Source organism: Rhinoderma darwinii, chromosome 9, assembly GCF_050947455.1.
Source record: "Rhinoderma darwinii isolate aRhiDar2 chromosome 9, aRhiDar2.hap1, whole genome shotgun sequence".
In the NCBI taxonomy this organism is placed as follows: Eukaryota; Metazoa; Chordata; class Amphibia; order Anura; family Rhinodermatidae; genus Rhinoderma; species Rhinoderma darwinii.
In genome coordinates this window covers 75,549,485-75,563,666 of record NC_134695.1, presented here as the reverse complement: position 1 = coordinate 75,563,666, position 14,182 = coordinate 75,549,485, and the positions used below count along the sequence as shown (strand labels likewise).

At 45.0% G+C, this 14,182-nt stretch overlaps 1 protein-coding gene across 4 annotated transcripts in view; it reads left to right on the top strand.

Annotated features, from left to right (window-relative positions):
• Positions 1–14,182, top strand: part of TUB (TUB bipartite transcription factor) — a 97,614-nt gene that overhangs the window by 69,529 nt on the left and 13,903 nt on the right. For 3 of the 4 annotated variants that reach the window (XM_075838196.1, XM_075838200.1, XM_075838197.1), the window contains exon 4: positions 7,356–7,493. The exons of the other annotated variant lie outside the window; for it this stretch is intronic. In XM_075838196.1, coding sequence (XP_075694311.1) covers positions 7,356–7,493 — 138 coding nt within the window. The remainder of the gene's footprint in view (positions 1–7,355; positions 7,494–14,182) is intronic. 4 annotated transcript variants of the gene reach the window in all.

Here is a 14,182-nt window from a genome sequence, read left to right as displayed (position 1 = left end):
ATGCTCTAATAATACCACCATGCAATGCTCTAATAATACCACCATACAATGCTCTAATAATACCACCATACAGTGCTCTAATAATACCACCATACAATGCTCTAATAATACCACCATACAATGCTCTAATAATACCACCATACACTGCTCTAATAATACCACCATACAATGCTCTAATAATACCAACATACAGTGCTCTAATAATACCACCATACACTGCTCTAATAATACCACCATACACTGCTCTAATAATACCACCATACAATGATCTAATAATGCCACCATACAGTGCTCTAATAATACCACCATACAATGCTCACATAATACCACCATACACTGCTCTAATAATACCACCATACAATGCTCTAATAATACCAACATACAGTGCTCTAATAATACCACCATACAATGCTCTAATAATGCCACCATACAGTGCTCACATAATACCCCCATACACTGCTCACATAATACCACCATACACTGCTCTAATAATACCACCATACACTGCTCTAATAATACCACCATACACTGCTCTAATAATACCACCATACACTGCTCTAATAATACCACCATACAATGATCTAATAATGCCACCATACAGTGCTCACATAATACCACCATACACTGCTCTAATAACACCACCATACAATGCTCTAATAATACCACCATACACTGCTCACATAATACCACCATACACTGCTCAAATAATACCACCATACACTGCTCACATAATACCACCATACACTGCTCACATAATACCACCATACACTGCTCACATAATACCACCATAAAATTCTCTAATAATACCACCATACACTGCTCACATAATACCACCATACACTGCTCAAATAATACCCCCATACACTGCTCACATAATACCGCCATACAGTGCTCACATAATACCACCATACAATGATCTAATAATACCACCATACAGTGCTCTAATAATGCCACCATACAATGCTCTAATAATACCACCATACAATGCTCTAATAATACCACCATACAATGCTCTAATAATACCACCATACAGTGCTCTAATAATACCACCATACAATGCTCTAATAATACCACCATGCAATGCTCTAATAATACCACCATACAATGCTCTAATAATACCACCATACAGTGCTCTAATAATACCACCATACAATGCTCTAATAATACCACCATACAATGCTCTAATAATACCACCATACACTGCTCTAATAATACCACCATACAATGCTCTAATAATACCAACATACAGTGCTCTAATAATACCACCATACACTGCTCTAATAATACCACCATACACTGCTCTAATAATACCACCATACAATGATCTAATAATGCCACCATACAGTGCTCTAATAATACCACCATACAATGCTCTAATAATACCAACATACAGTGCTCTAATAATACCACCATACAATGCTCTAATAATGCCACCATACAGTGCTCACATAATACCCCCATACACTGCTCACATAATACCACCATACACTGCTCTAATAATACCACCATACACTGCTCTAATAATACCACCATACACTGCTCTAATAATACCACCATACACTGCTCTAATAATACCACCATACAATGATCTAATAATGCCACCATACAGTGCTCACATAATACCACCATACACTGCTCTAATAACACCACCATACAATGCTCTAATAATACCACCATACACTGCTCACATAATACCACCATACACTGCTCAAATAATACCACCATACACTGCTCACATAATACCACCATACACTGCTCACATAATACCACCATACACTGCTCACATAATACCACCATAAAATTCTCTAATAATACCACCATACACTGCTCACATAATACCACCATACACTGCTCAAATAATACCCCCATACACTGCTCACATAATACCGCCATACAGTGCTCACATAATACCACCATACGCTGCTCACATAATACCACCATACAGTGCTCACATACCACCATACACTGCTCACATAATACCACCATACACTGCTCACATAATACCACCATACACTGCTCTAATAATACCACCATACAGTGCTCTAATTATACCACCATACAGTGCTCTAATAATACCACCATACAATTCTCTAATAATACCACCATACACTGCTCTAATAATACCACCATACAGTGCTCTAATAATACCACCATACAATGCTCTAATAATACCACCATACACTGCTCACATAATACCACCATACACTGCTCACATAATACCACCATACAATTCTCTAATAATACCACCATACAGTGCTCTAATAATACCACCATACACTGCTCTAATAATACCACCATACAATGCACTAATAATACCACCATACAATGCTCTAATAATACCACCATACACTGCTCACATAATACCACCATACAATTCTCTAATAATACCACCATACACTGCTCACATAATACCACCATACACTGCTCAAATAATACCACCATACACTGCTCACATAATACCACCATACACTGCTCACATAATACCACCATACAATTCTCTAATAATACCACCATACACTGCTCACATAATACCACCATACACTGCTCAAATAATACCACCATACACTGCTCACATAATACCACCATACACTGCTCTAATAATACCACCATACAGTGCTCTAATAATACCAGCATACAGTGCTCTAATAATACCACCATACAATTCTCTAATAATACCACCATACACTGCTCTAATAATACCACCATACAGTGCTCTAATAATACCACCATACAATGCTCTAATAATACCACCATACACTGCTCACATAATACCACCATACACTGCTCAAATAATACCACCATATACTGCTCACATAATACCACCATACAGTGCTCACATAATACCACCATACAATGCTCTAATAATACCACCATACACTGCTCACATAATACCACCATACACTGCTCTAATAATACCACCATACAATGCTCACATAATACCACCATACACCGCTCACACAATACCACCATACACCGCTCACATAATACCACCATACACTGCTCACATAATACCACCATACACTGCTCACATAATACCACCATACACTGCTCAAATAATACCACCATATACTGCTCACATAATACCACCATACAGTGCTCACATAATACCACCATACAATGCTCTAATAATACCACCATACACTGCTCACATAATACCACCATACACTGCTCTAATAATACCACCATACAATGCTCACATAATACCACCATACACCGCTCACACAATACCACCATACACCGCTCACATAATACCACCATACACTGCTCACATAATACCACCATACACTGCTCACATAATACCACCATGTGCTGGGTTAGCAGGAAAAGGAGTCACCGCGGGCGCTGCTGCACTTCAATGGAACCAAAATGCTTTGAAGGTTCGGATTGTTGATAATAATGTACGGAAGAGTATAAGAATGAATGGAATTTATTGATAGTATGACTACGCGTTTCAATACCGTACCGGCATCTTCATCAGGTCATGCTGCTTCTTCACTGCTCACATAATACCACCATACACTGCTCACATAATACCACCATACACTGCTCACATAATACCACCATACACTGCTCACATAATACCACCATACACTGCTCACATAATACCACCATACACTGCTCACATAATACCCCCATACACTGCTCACATAATACCACCATACGCTGCTCACATAATACCACCATACGCTGCTCACATAATACCACCATACACTGCTCACATAATACCACCATACACTGCTCACATAATACCACCATACAATGCTCACATAATACCACCATACAGTGCTCACATAATACCACCATACACTGCTCACATAATACCACCATACAGTGCTCACATAATACCACCATACACTGCTCCCATAATACCACCATACAGTGCTCACATAATACCACCATACAGTGCTCACATAATACCACCACACACTGCTCTAATAATACCACCACACAATGCTCTAATAATACCACCATACAGTGATACATTGTAACAGGCTTTCAGGACAGGAGAGAGATTTTTGCTGCTACAATGTTTAGGTCACAGAGGATTGTCTAGACTGGATACAATTGTAACAAACTCTCAGCTATGAGCAGAAGTAGATCAGAACAGTTTTTAGCCTCTGAATGTAAACAATGTTCCCAGTCACTGACAGTGAACAGAGATATGGTAAGGAATTGAGATACAAAGTCTATTACAATGTGTCCGAACTTTTCATTCTACAGTGTTGATGCGTTATTTACAGAAGACGAGACACCGGCCCTTTAAGTCCATTTAATGCCATAGATACAAACAGGAACTGAAATAAAATATTTACCAAAACAATGAGACTTATTTACTAATATCTGCAACATTGTTTACGGTGAGAATCTCATGGTTTACTTTTGATCTTGCCAGTTCTAGTCACGTCTTTTTTGCTCTGCGTCAGTTCTGTGGGGGATTTACGCTCCGTTCATCCAGTATATATTCCTTGTCGATAAACAGAATGCAATAACTGCAGTGAAGACTGACACTTAAGGGCCCTTCACATGGGGCGATTATTGTGTAAAATATCATAACATTGAGTAAAAGTTCTCAATCATTGTGCAGTGTAAACACGAGTAGCGATTACACGATCAGTAAGAAAGAAGGAACATCAAGCTTTCTCCGACGTGATCGAATTCACAAAAAAACGTATGTGTTACAAAACGTAATGTCTATCGGCGCTCGTTTTTATAAACTTGTCTTCACGAGTAAAAGGACCTTCAGACAGGTCAGTAGATGAGAGCAAGATAATAGAAGTGTATTCCATTCAGGGCATGTGGAAAGTTGTGTGACAATCCGCATAGGCAGCATTTTGGCGGCCATCAGTGGCGGTCACTCCCAGAAGAGACGTCTCCGAGATTTCCAGGTCATCTCTTATTTTTCCTTCTAGAAGACCGACAATCATCTCCTCTGCGAGGCCGCGCTGCTGTCGTCATCTCTCCAATTAATTTGTGATTGCGAGGGTTAATTCTGGCGCATTCGGCTGTACATGGCAGCGCGGAGGGGAGTGGCCTCGCTGATTGCTGGAGTGGTTGTTCTGGGGAGCGCGGGCGATGAGACACGAGGTCCCGCCATTTGTCATTACAGCTCATGCACTGACGCATCCCTGTCCACCTTAGGCCAGGATCACACACGCAGTTTTGTTGCAGTTTTTTGAGTAAAACTCAGGAGTGACAAAACACAATTTGCCTAGAGGACAACTACCCCTATTTTCCACATGACTAACAGAAGATATTGAAGAGTTCTATTCACATAATTCCTAATACTGAAAATAACCTTTATTTAAGGTGCACGGCCGATATTCTAAAAACAAACCATGAGCCTAGAAACGTGAGCAGTGTGGAGAATAGGGGTAGTTGTCTTATAGGCAAATTGTGTTTGGTCATAAAATTCAGGCGATCAGTCTTTTTTCTTTTAACCTTTTCTTCCTTTTGGATCCACTTCTGGCTTAGACTAAATAAAACTAATTTAAAAACTGCGTTAAAACTGCGTGTGTGTGATCCTGGCCCAGAAGTGACATGATGCATCGGTTCAGGGTCGGTACGCTGTGACCCCGGTGACTACTGTATATTTCACCCTTTGGGTTTTAATTTGGAGATGTCCGGGTGTTGCCACAAGAATCAGTGGTGCTGTAATGAACATTTGGTGGCCCCTTCATTTTAGCAATAGTCGGGGCCCCACCAGCTCTAAACTGGGTCTGAGGACAGATAGAGATCTAACTGGACGATCATATAAACTTATATTTGGGGGGGGGGTGGTTGGTTTGGGGATCTGTTGGACCTAACTGGAACTTTGGCAGAAGAGCCGCCTCTGAATAGCAGTGGACGGTGCCGACCGTGCGACTTTCCATCTTCTTCTGTCGAGTTGTTTCCTTGTCTTGAGCGTTTGACACTTTTTAATATTCGGGATTACAGGACGTCCTCAGTCTCCTTCCTGCTCTCACAGTCACTGGACACAGAATAGGCCTTAAAAAAAAACCCAGAAAATGCTGATTCTCCGCCGCCATCGCCACCGCAGGCCGCCATTCCATCCTGTGTAATATGAACAGATGCTCTGATAACTGAATCCTGCCAACTGCTGCAATAAAACCTGCTCCAGCAGAACCCACTCTGCTCCCACTGTGCCCACCAGCTCCGTACACTGAATTATAAGGGTCTGAGGAGTTTTCAGGGGGAGACGCAACATATGTGAGGCCTAAAGAACGTTGACGGGGGAGGAGGGGCCGTCAAATGGATGAAAACACAATTGCAATTAGAAATATGACAAATGTTTCCGTTTTAGGACAGAAATTCCTGCCACAACTGATAGTATTAATATCAACAGCGCAGTGATCGCTCCACCCATCATTTCACCCTCTGAGGCGGAGCAGCCATCTCCGTATATAGTAGAAATCTCCATAGAAAGTAACATTGTACATTCTTTGTTCTGTAGATCTGTACTGATCCTGAGTTACATCATGTCTCATACTCCTGTTACATCCAGAGCTGCAGTTACAATTCTGCTGGTTTCCTCTTACCAGACAGCAGTGCATTATGGGAGCTTGAAGTCCAGCTACATAGTCCGAGCTTAGCAGGTCATATGTCTAACGTAGTAATAGAGTCTTTTCTAAAAGAAAAAGACCACAGAATTGTGACTGCAGCTCTGGATGTGACTGGAGTATAAGACATAATCTCACTCCCGAGGATCCGTACAGGCAGAGGATTGTTATGATTCACTTCTGAGTTGTGCTGTGCTAATCATTTATAGATCCATTAATCTGTTTATTAGGTGTAATCTGCCGGTGGAATCCTCCACATGACGCGGCCGCCATTTTCCCGTACATCGCCCCGATCACTGCGTATCCAGTTCTGTATCTGTATTTTATGTGGGATTCCGACACTTTGGAAATTCAGGGACACTGACATCAATGAAATGTTATTTCTCTGCGGTCATTTGCGGGATGCACCGTCTTGTCTGACCTCTCGTTACTGTGTAACCGCGGATGTGGTGAAGGTCTCTCTAGACTGACCCCTCACTTGTGTATTGGGCAATCGCATACAAAGCAATTCCATAATATTCTCCTAATATCAATGTCATCCTTTTAGGGTATATTCACATGCAGCAGATTTGTTGCAGACATATCTCCGGCTGGTAGAGGGAATGAGTAAGTCAAAGTTAGGGAATTGTCATATAAGCAATTCCCTAATGTAGAATAGAAATCTCACTGCCGGCCGCCCCTCTCCTGTAATGTTATTCTGGGCTGTACATTTTCGTGGTCCTCACAAGGATGAAGTGATGGCGGTCACTCTGGTGTAACGTGATTTCTCTCTGTTTCCTCGCTGTATCCCCCGAGCAGTGCAGGAGGCCGAGCAGGACGACACACAAGTGGCAGCCGAGACTCAACCTCCAAAATCTACTAAAAAGACCAAGGCGGCAGGTGCTGCCAGCTGCCCATCTGGCAGCGCAAGGAAAGAGAAAAAAGGAAAGCAGAAAGGTCAGATGCATGAAGCCCCCTGCATGTGCCCCCCATAAAGATAAAGCTGCATGATTACTGTGTGTGCCCATCCACCCAGCCCAGCATGACCTCTCGCTGCACGTGGTGAACATCGCCAACCGCACACAATCTTCAATGTCTCCTATGTGCACATTTCTATTTTAGAGCCGATCAAGTTGTTCCCTGTGTTATATTATGGATAGTAAAACAGCTGGGTGTGGTGCGCCCCCAAACAATCCACCCCCCTATATTATGCACCTTTATCATGACACACCAAAACGGAGCCAACACGCTGCCTATGAGCAGCCTTTATCTTTTACTGTTTATACTCCAGAGCTGCACTCACTATTCTGCTGGTGGAGTCACTGTGTACATACATTACATTACTTATCCTGTACTGATCCTGAGTTATATCCTGTATTATACTCCAGAGCTGCACTCACTATTCTGCTGGTGGAGTCACTGTGTACATACATTACATTACATATCCTGTACTGATCCTGAGTTACATCCTGTATTATACTCCAGAGCTGCACTCACTATTCTGCTGGTGGAGTCACTGTGTACATACATTACATTACTTATCCTGTACTGATCCTGAGTTACATCCTGTATTATTCTCCAGAGCTGCACTCACTATTCTGCTGGTGGAGTCACTGTGTACATACATTACATTACTTATCCTGTACTGATCCTGAGTTACCTCCTGAATTATACTCCAGAGCTGCACTCACTATTCTGCTGGTGGAGTCACTGTATACATACATTACTTACCCTGTACTGATCCTGAGTTACATCCTGTATTATACTCCAGAGCTGCACTCACTATTCTGCTGGTGGAGTCACTGTATACATACATTACTTACCCTGTACTGATCCTGAGTTACATCCTGTATTATACTCCAGAGCTGCACTCACTATTCTGCTGGTGGAGTCACTGTGTACATACATTACATTACTTATCCTGTACTGATCCTGAGTTACATCCTGTATTATACTCCAGAGCTGCACTCACTATTCTGCTGGTGGAGTCACTGTGTACATACATTACATTACTTATCCTGTACTGATCCTGAGTTACATCCTGTATCTCTTTATTTTATATAAATTTACAAAACATAAACTGAAAAACAAATACATAACTAATTCCATATAACCAAAAAGTCACAACCCAATTCTTATAAACAAATTTTCTTCTATACATCTCTGTATATGAGAAGAGAAAACGATACCAGACCCGGCCACATACACCCCACTCTTATATACTTACATCTACACTTCATCCGAAACTAAACAATAACTAGAATATATACAAACATCATATAAACGTAATCCAAAGTACTAACAGAAAATCCCCCGACCCGCGTCACCCAAGGGCCTAAAGAAACAATATAATAATGATGATAATAATAATAAAACAACAACATAATAATAATAATAATAAAACAACATAATAATAGCAAATAAAATAATAGAATAATAATAATATTAACAAGTAAAATAATAATAATAATAATAATAATAATAATAACAAAAACAATCCAAAATATAATAATACTAATCCCAATTTTTTTTTTTTTTTTCTAATTTTTTATTTTTATAATATTTTTTTTATTTTTATTTTTTTTTAAACACACTATACACATCCTGACTTTCCCTAACCTTACCCTTCTTACCTAAACTCCACCACCCCAGCCAGCATCTCGCCTCATGTCCTCTCACGTCCGCATAGTCCAGATGCTGGCCCCAACCACCACACCCAACACCCCAGCCCAGCCCCCCGCCCCATGTCCTCCCATGTCCGCATAGTCCGGGGCTGGGTCAGGCAAACCCCCCCCCCCCCCGACCCCCTCCCAACCTATCTATTAACCCCTCTATTAACCCCCTTAAGTCTATCCCTATTCTAACAACATTTCTACAATATAATACAATACACATCACCAACTTGTCCAAACACCAAACCATATACAAAATACACCGTACCCGAAAGCACCAAGTTCGGTCGCTTGTAAACCTTTTTCCTGCCATTTCAATCCTAAACAAAACAAAAATCTTCCAGTGCTTACCTAGCCCATCACCAGATAGAGAGAAGGGAAAGCCCCCCCCAGCACCCCCCCAGAGGCCAAGGTACCACGTCCACCGCTGCACCTTCCCTATCGCTTGCCCTATCTCCTTACCCTATTACTAGCCCTTTCTTGACCCTATTGAAAGCTGACCCTATGCTGACCCTCACCTTTCCCTTATTCCGAGCCCTATCTCTATAATTTTTTGGTGCCTCAGCGGAACGCAGACCCCCACCTCCAGTTGAGCACCGGTGACGACCCCCCCTCCCTCATGAAGGCAGACACATTAAGGCACCCAAAAGGAAAAGCCCCTCCAAAGACGAGAGGCTTTGGATGCTCCCAATCTGCCAACCTCCAAAGAATGCACCTTCACCAGGTCACCCATGATATTGCTAACAACCTCATCCACTAGGAGGATTTTCTTCTGGGTAGAAACTAGACATCGTGCATTCCACATAAAGTGCCTGACCACTATACTGACTAGAAACAAGGTGCAATGGTCCCTACCACCGAGGTCTCCGAACACTCCATAGGCCCACCCAGCATAGGAGAGGCTGGTTAGGCCTGGCCAACCAATGGAGGCTCCCACCCTTTTGTATACCTCTGTATTGAAAGGGCAATGAAGCAGGAAATGCTCCATGCTTTCCAGCACTCCGCCGCACTCCTCCCGGGGGCAATCCCGATCATCAGAGCTTCTGCACTTTAGATTGTCCCTCACATACAGTCTCCCATGGAAGCAACGCCAAGCCAGATCCCAAAACTTCTGGGGAATCCTCGCTGAATTTAAAAGTTTTAATCCCACCCCGAGGTCACTACTTGGGCAGTCTTTGAGCGCCAGGGGCTTCTGGAAGTGGGTCATCAGGACCCTCCTGTCAAGAAATTTTCTCGACATGGTCCTGATCTCCCACACCTCCAGACCCCACCGGCGAACAATCTTCAGCGCCAGGGTGGCATAAGCCGGGAGATGTCCGTGAGGTGTACGCAGGTCTTTCACTTGCCCTCCTCTCTCCCATTCCTGGAAGAAAGGCCGAAACCACCCCCTGCAGGAGGATATCCACCAAGGAGCCCTCTCTTGCCAGAGGTTTGCCAGGTTGATCTTAACAAAGGTGTTCACTAGGAACACCACCGGGTTAACCATACCTAACCCACCTAGTGTCCTTGGTAGGTAAGTAACCTCCCTCTTGATTAGGTTGAGCCTGTTCCCCCATAACAGCTGGAAGAACAGGCTATAGACCCGAGTCCAGAGAGGTTCTGGCAAGATGCACACACTGCCCAGGTAAAGCAACATGGGCACCAGGTAGGCCTTGGCCAAGTGAACCCTTTCCCTCAGGGTTAAGGACCAACCCTTCCATTGGTCGACCTTCTGGGCAACTAGATTCAGCCTATCCTCCCAGTTCTTCTTGGGGTAATCACCCGGGCCAAATTCGACTCCTAAGATCTTAGCAGACCCCTGAGGCTCTGGAAGGGTGTCCGGGAGATCAAAACCAGGATCTCCTCCTCCCAGCCAGAGACTTTTGCACTTATCCCGGTTGATCTTGGACCCAGATGCCAATGAGTAACGCTCCACTTCCGACATCACCCACTCTGCCTCCCCTCTCGAGGAGACAAAAATGGAGACGTCGTCTGCGTACGCAACCACCCTCTGAGTGGCCTCCGGCCCCTCCAGGCCGGCCCCGACTCCCGCCAATGGCCCACGATCGATCCTTTTAAGAAAAGGATCAATTGCGAACGCATATAGCAAAGGGCTCAAGGGACAACCCTGGCGGACACCAGACCCAACCTCAAAGGGGGTTCCAACCCAACCGTTCACCAGCGCAAAAGTCTCAGCCCCAGTGTATAAGGTCTGTAGCCAATTGACAAACCCCCCCGGTAGGCCGTACCTCAGAAGGACCGACCAGAGGTACTCGTGGTCCACCCGGTCAAAAGCCTTGGCCTGGTCCAAGGACAGGATGTACCCCTCCCACCGACCAGAATTTCCCTGCTCCACTGCCTCTCTGACACTGAGGACAGCACTAAATGTGCTGCGGCCTGGAACAGAGCAATGCTGGACCGGCGAAAGGAGCCGGGATGCAAACTTCACCAGCCGATTAAACAGCACCTTTGCGAGAACCTTTCTGTCCGTATTGAGCAGCGCTATGGGACGCCAATTCTCAATACGGGTCGAGTCTTTACCCTTCGATAAAACGATCAAGGCCGACCTCCTCATTGACATTGGCAAAGTACCCGAGGAAAGGCACTCATTAAACACCTCAGTCAAGAGGGGAACTAGGGTTCCTTTAAAAGTCTTATAAAACTCGGATGTTAAGCCATCCGGCCCTGGCGATTTTTTGAGGGCAAGCCCATCAATCGCCAATCCCACTTCCTCTTCCTTGATCGAATCTATCAAAACACCGAGAGAGGGGTCTACCCCTGGCTCAGGGATGGTTTCAGCCAGGAAAGCCGACATCTCGTCTCGGTTTGGATCTTGCTTCCCCAAGAGGTGCGAGTAGAAGGATCTGACGACCTCCAAGATCCCCGATTTGGATCTCTTCAGAGATCCTGTACTATCAATCAGTCCTGTCACAACCTTACGACTCACTGACATCTTACAGTTCCTGTAGGGGTCTGGCGAGCGGTACCTCCCGAAATCCCTCTCAAGAACTAAAGATGTGTGCCTATCATACTGACACCTCCTGAGCAAAGCTTTCACCACGGAGATCTCCTCCCCACTACCCCCGGTTGAGACCAGATGTTCGAGTTTCCTCCTCAGTTCCTGATATAGGCGGTACCTACTCATGGACCTGAGGCTCGAGAGCCTGCGGAAAAATCCTGCCACCCGGACTTTAAACAACTCCCACCACTCAGACTTAGTACCACTGAGATCCAACAAAGGTACCTGGCTCTGAAGAAAATCCTCAAAGGCCTGTCTTATCTCCGCTTCTTCCAAGAGAGTAGAATTCAGCCTCCATATACCTCTTCCCATCTGGAGGGACTCTGCAATGTTCAAAGAGAAAATAATCATACAGTGATCGGAGAACTCCACCTCAACAACGGACACTGGTGAAGAGATGGCTTCCTCCTTCAAGAAAAACCTGTCTATCCTAGACCTACAACTACCTCTACGATAGGTGAAACCCGAGTGGCCTGGGGTATGCCTGATGTGGATATCCACCAGGCGAGCATCGCTAACTATATTTTTTAATGCTACACTATCGTAGGTCAATTTTTTATCTCCGGAACCTCCTCTATCTCGGGGTCTCACGACAGTATTGAAGTCCCCTCCAAAGATAACTTGTCGACCTGAAAAAAGGAAAGGCTTAATCCTCATGAAGAGACTTTTACGGTCCCATTTGCTCTGGGGTCCGTATATATTGATTAGTCTTAATTCCTGTCCCCTCATGAGGACATCTAAGATCAAGCACCTCCCCATTTCTAACTCAATCATCCGTCGGCATGTTACCGGTGCGGTGAAAAGGACCGCCACTCCGCTATAGGGCTCAGCCGCAAGAGACCAGTAGGAGGGCCCGCGTCGCCACTCCCTCCTAGATTTAACGACGTCTGCCAAAAGTGACAGCCTGGTCTCCTGCAAAAACAAAATGTCGGCTTCAACTCGGCCAAGAAAATCAAAGGCTGCAAATCTCGCCCTATCTGACTTAATGCTGGCAACGTTAATTGATGCCAGCGTCAACGGAATGGGTGCCGCCATCATGGATGTTTGAGTTAGACGGCTTTCTTCTTCCCACCCCCCCCTCTATCTGATGAGGACCCCCCTTCTTTGCCTCGCTTCTTGCAAACTGAGGAGTCCATATTCACCACCCTATTCCCATCTTCATCCCCAAGTTCCGGGTCAACCTCCCCCTCTGGGGGCAACGGCCCCTGCAGCAGGGGAGGCTCAACGACTCTAGGGTGCCCTACCATGCCCTCCCTCTTAGTATGAGAGGCTGGAATGTCCACGAGAGCATGGTATCGATCAGTAGAGCGCACCAGGGGGGTACAGGATTTACCTTCCTGGGCCAGGGCGGGGCCAGATGTATTTGGCCCTTGGGTTTTGCCCGGTGTCCCTTTTGCTGTAGGCTGAGTCCTCTCTTCCTCTCCCACACTTTCATAGTGGGAGGACTGAGAGTCCTCAGCCCTCTGCTCCCTTTGGATCCTCCTCATCTCCCCATTCAATTCGGCCTCCCCAGGGGCATCAGATTCAGGGGGGGCATCCAGATCCGAATCAGAGGTTGTCCCAGTTTCCTGGAGCGCCCTCCAAATCCTCTCCTTCCTTCGCTTCTCCGCCCTTCTCTGGCGAGAAGGGGGACCCTTCTTTGCATTCTTCCCTTGCCCCTGTGCCCCATCGTCCCTGCCCGCACCCTCACCCACGGAGGCCTCCCTCCTTTCATCCTCCGCAGGTTTGGAACAAGCATTGACAACAGAGCGAGGACACCGACTGAACGGGTGACCTAAGTCACCACACAGGTTGCACCGAATACGGTCACACGATGCGGCTAGATGACCAATCCCCCCACAATGAGCACACTTCTGCACCTTGCAGCCTGCACTCAAATGTGAGGGGTCGCCACACCGGTGACACAACTTCGGCTGCCCCTGGTAGAAGACAAGGATCCGATCTCTTCCCAGGAAAGCAGACGATGGTATGTGGGA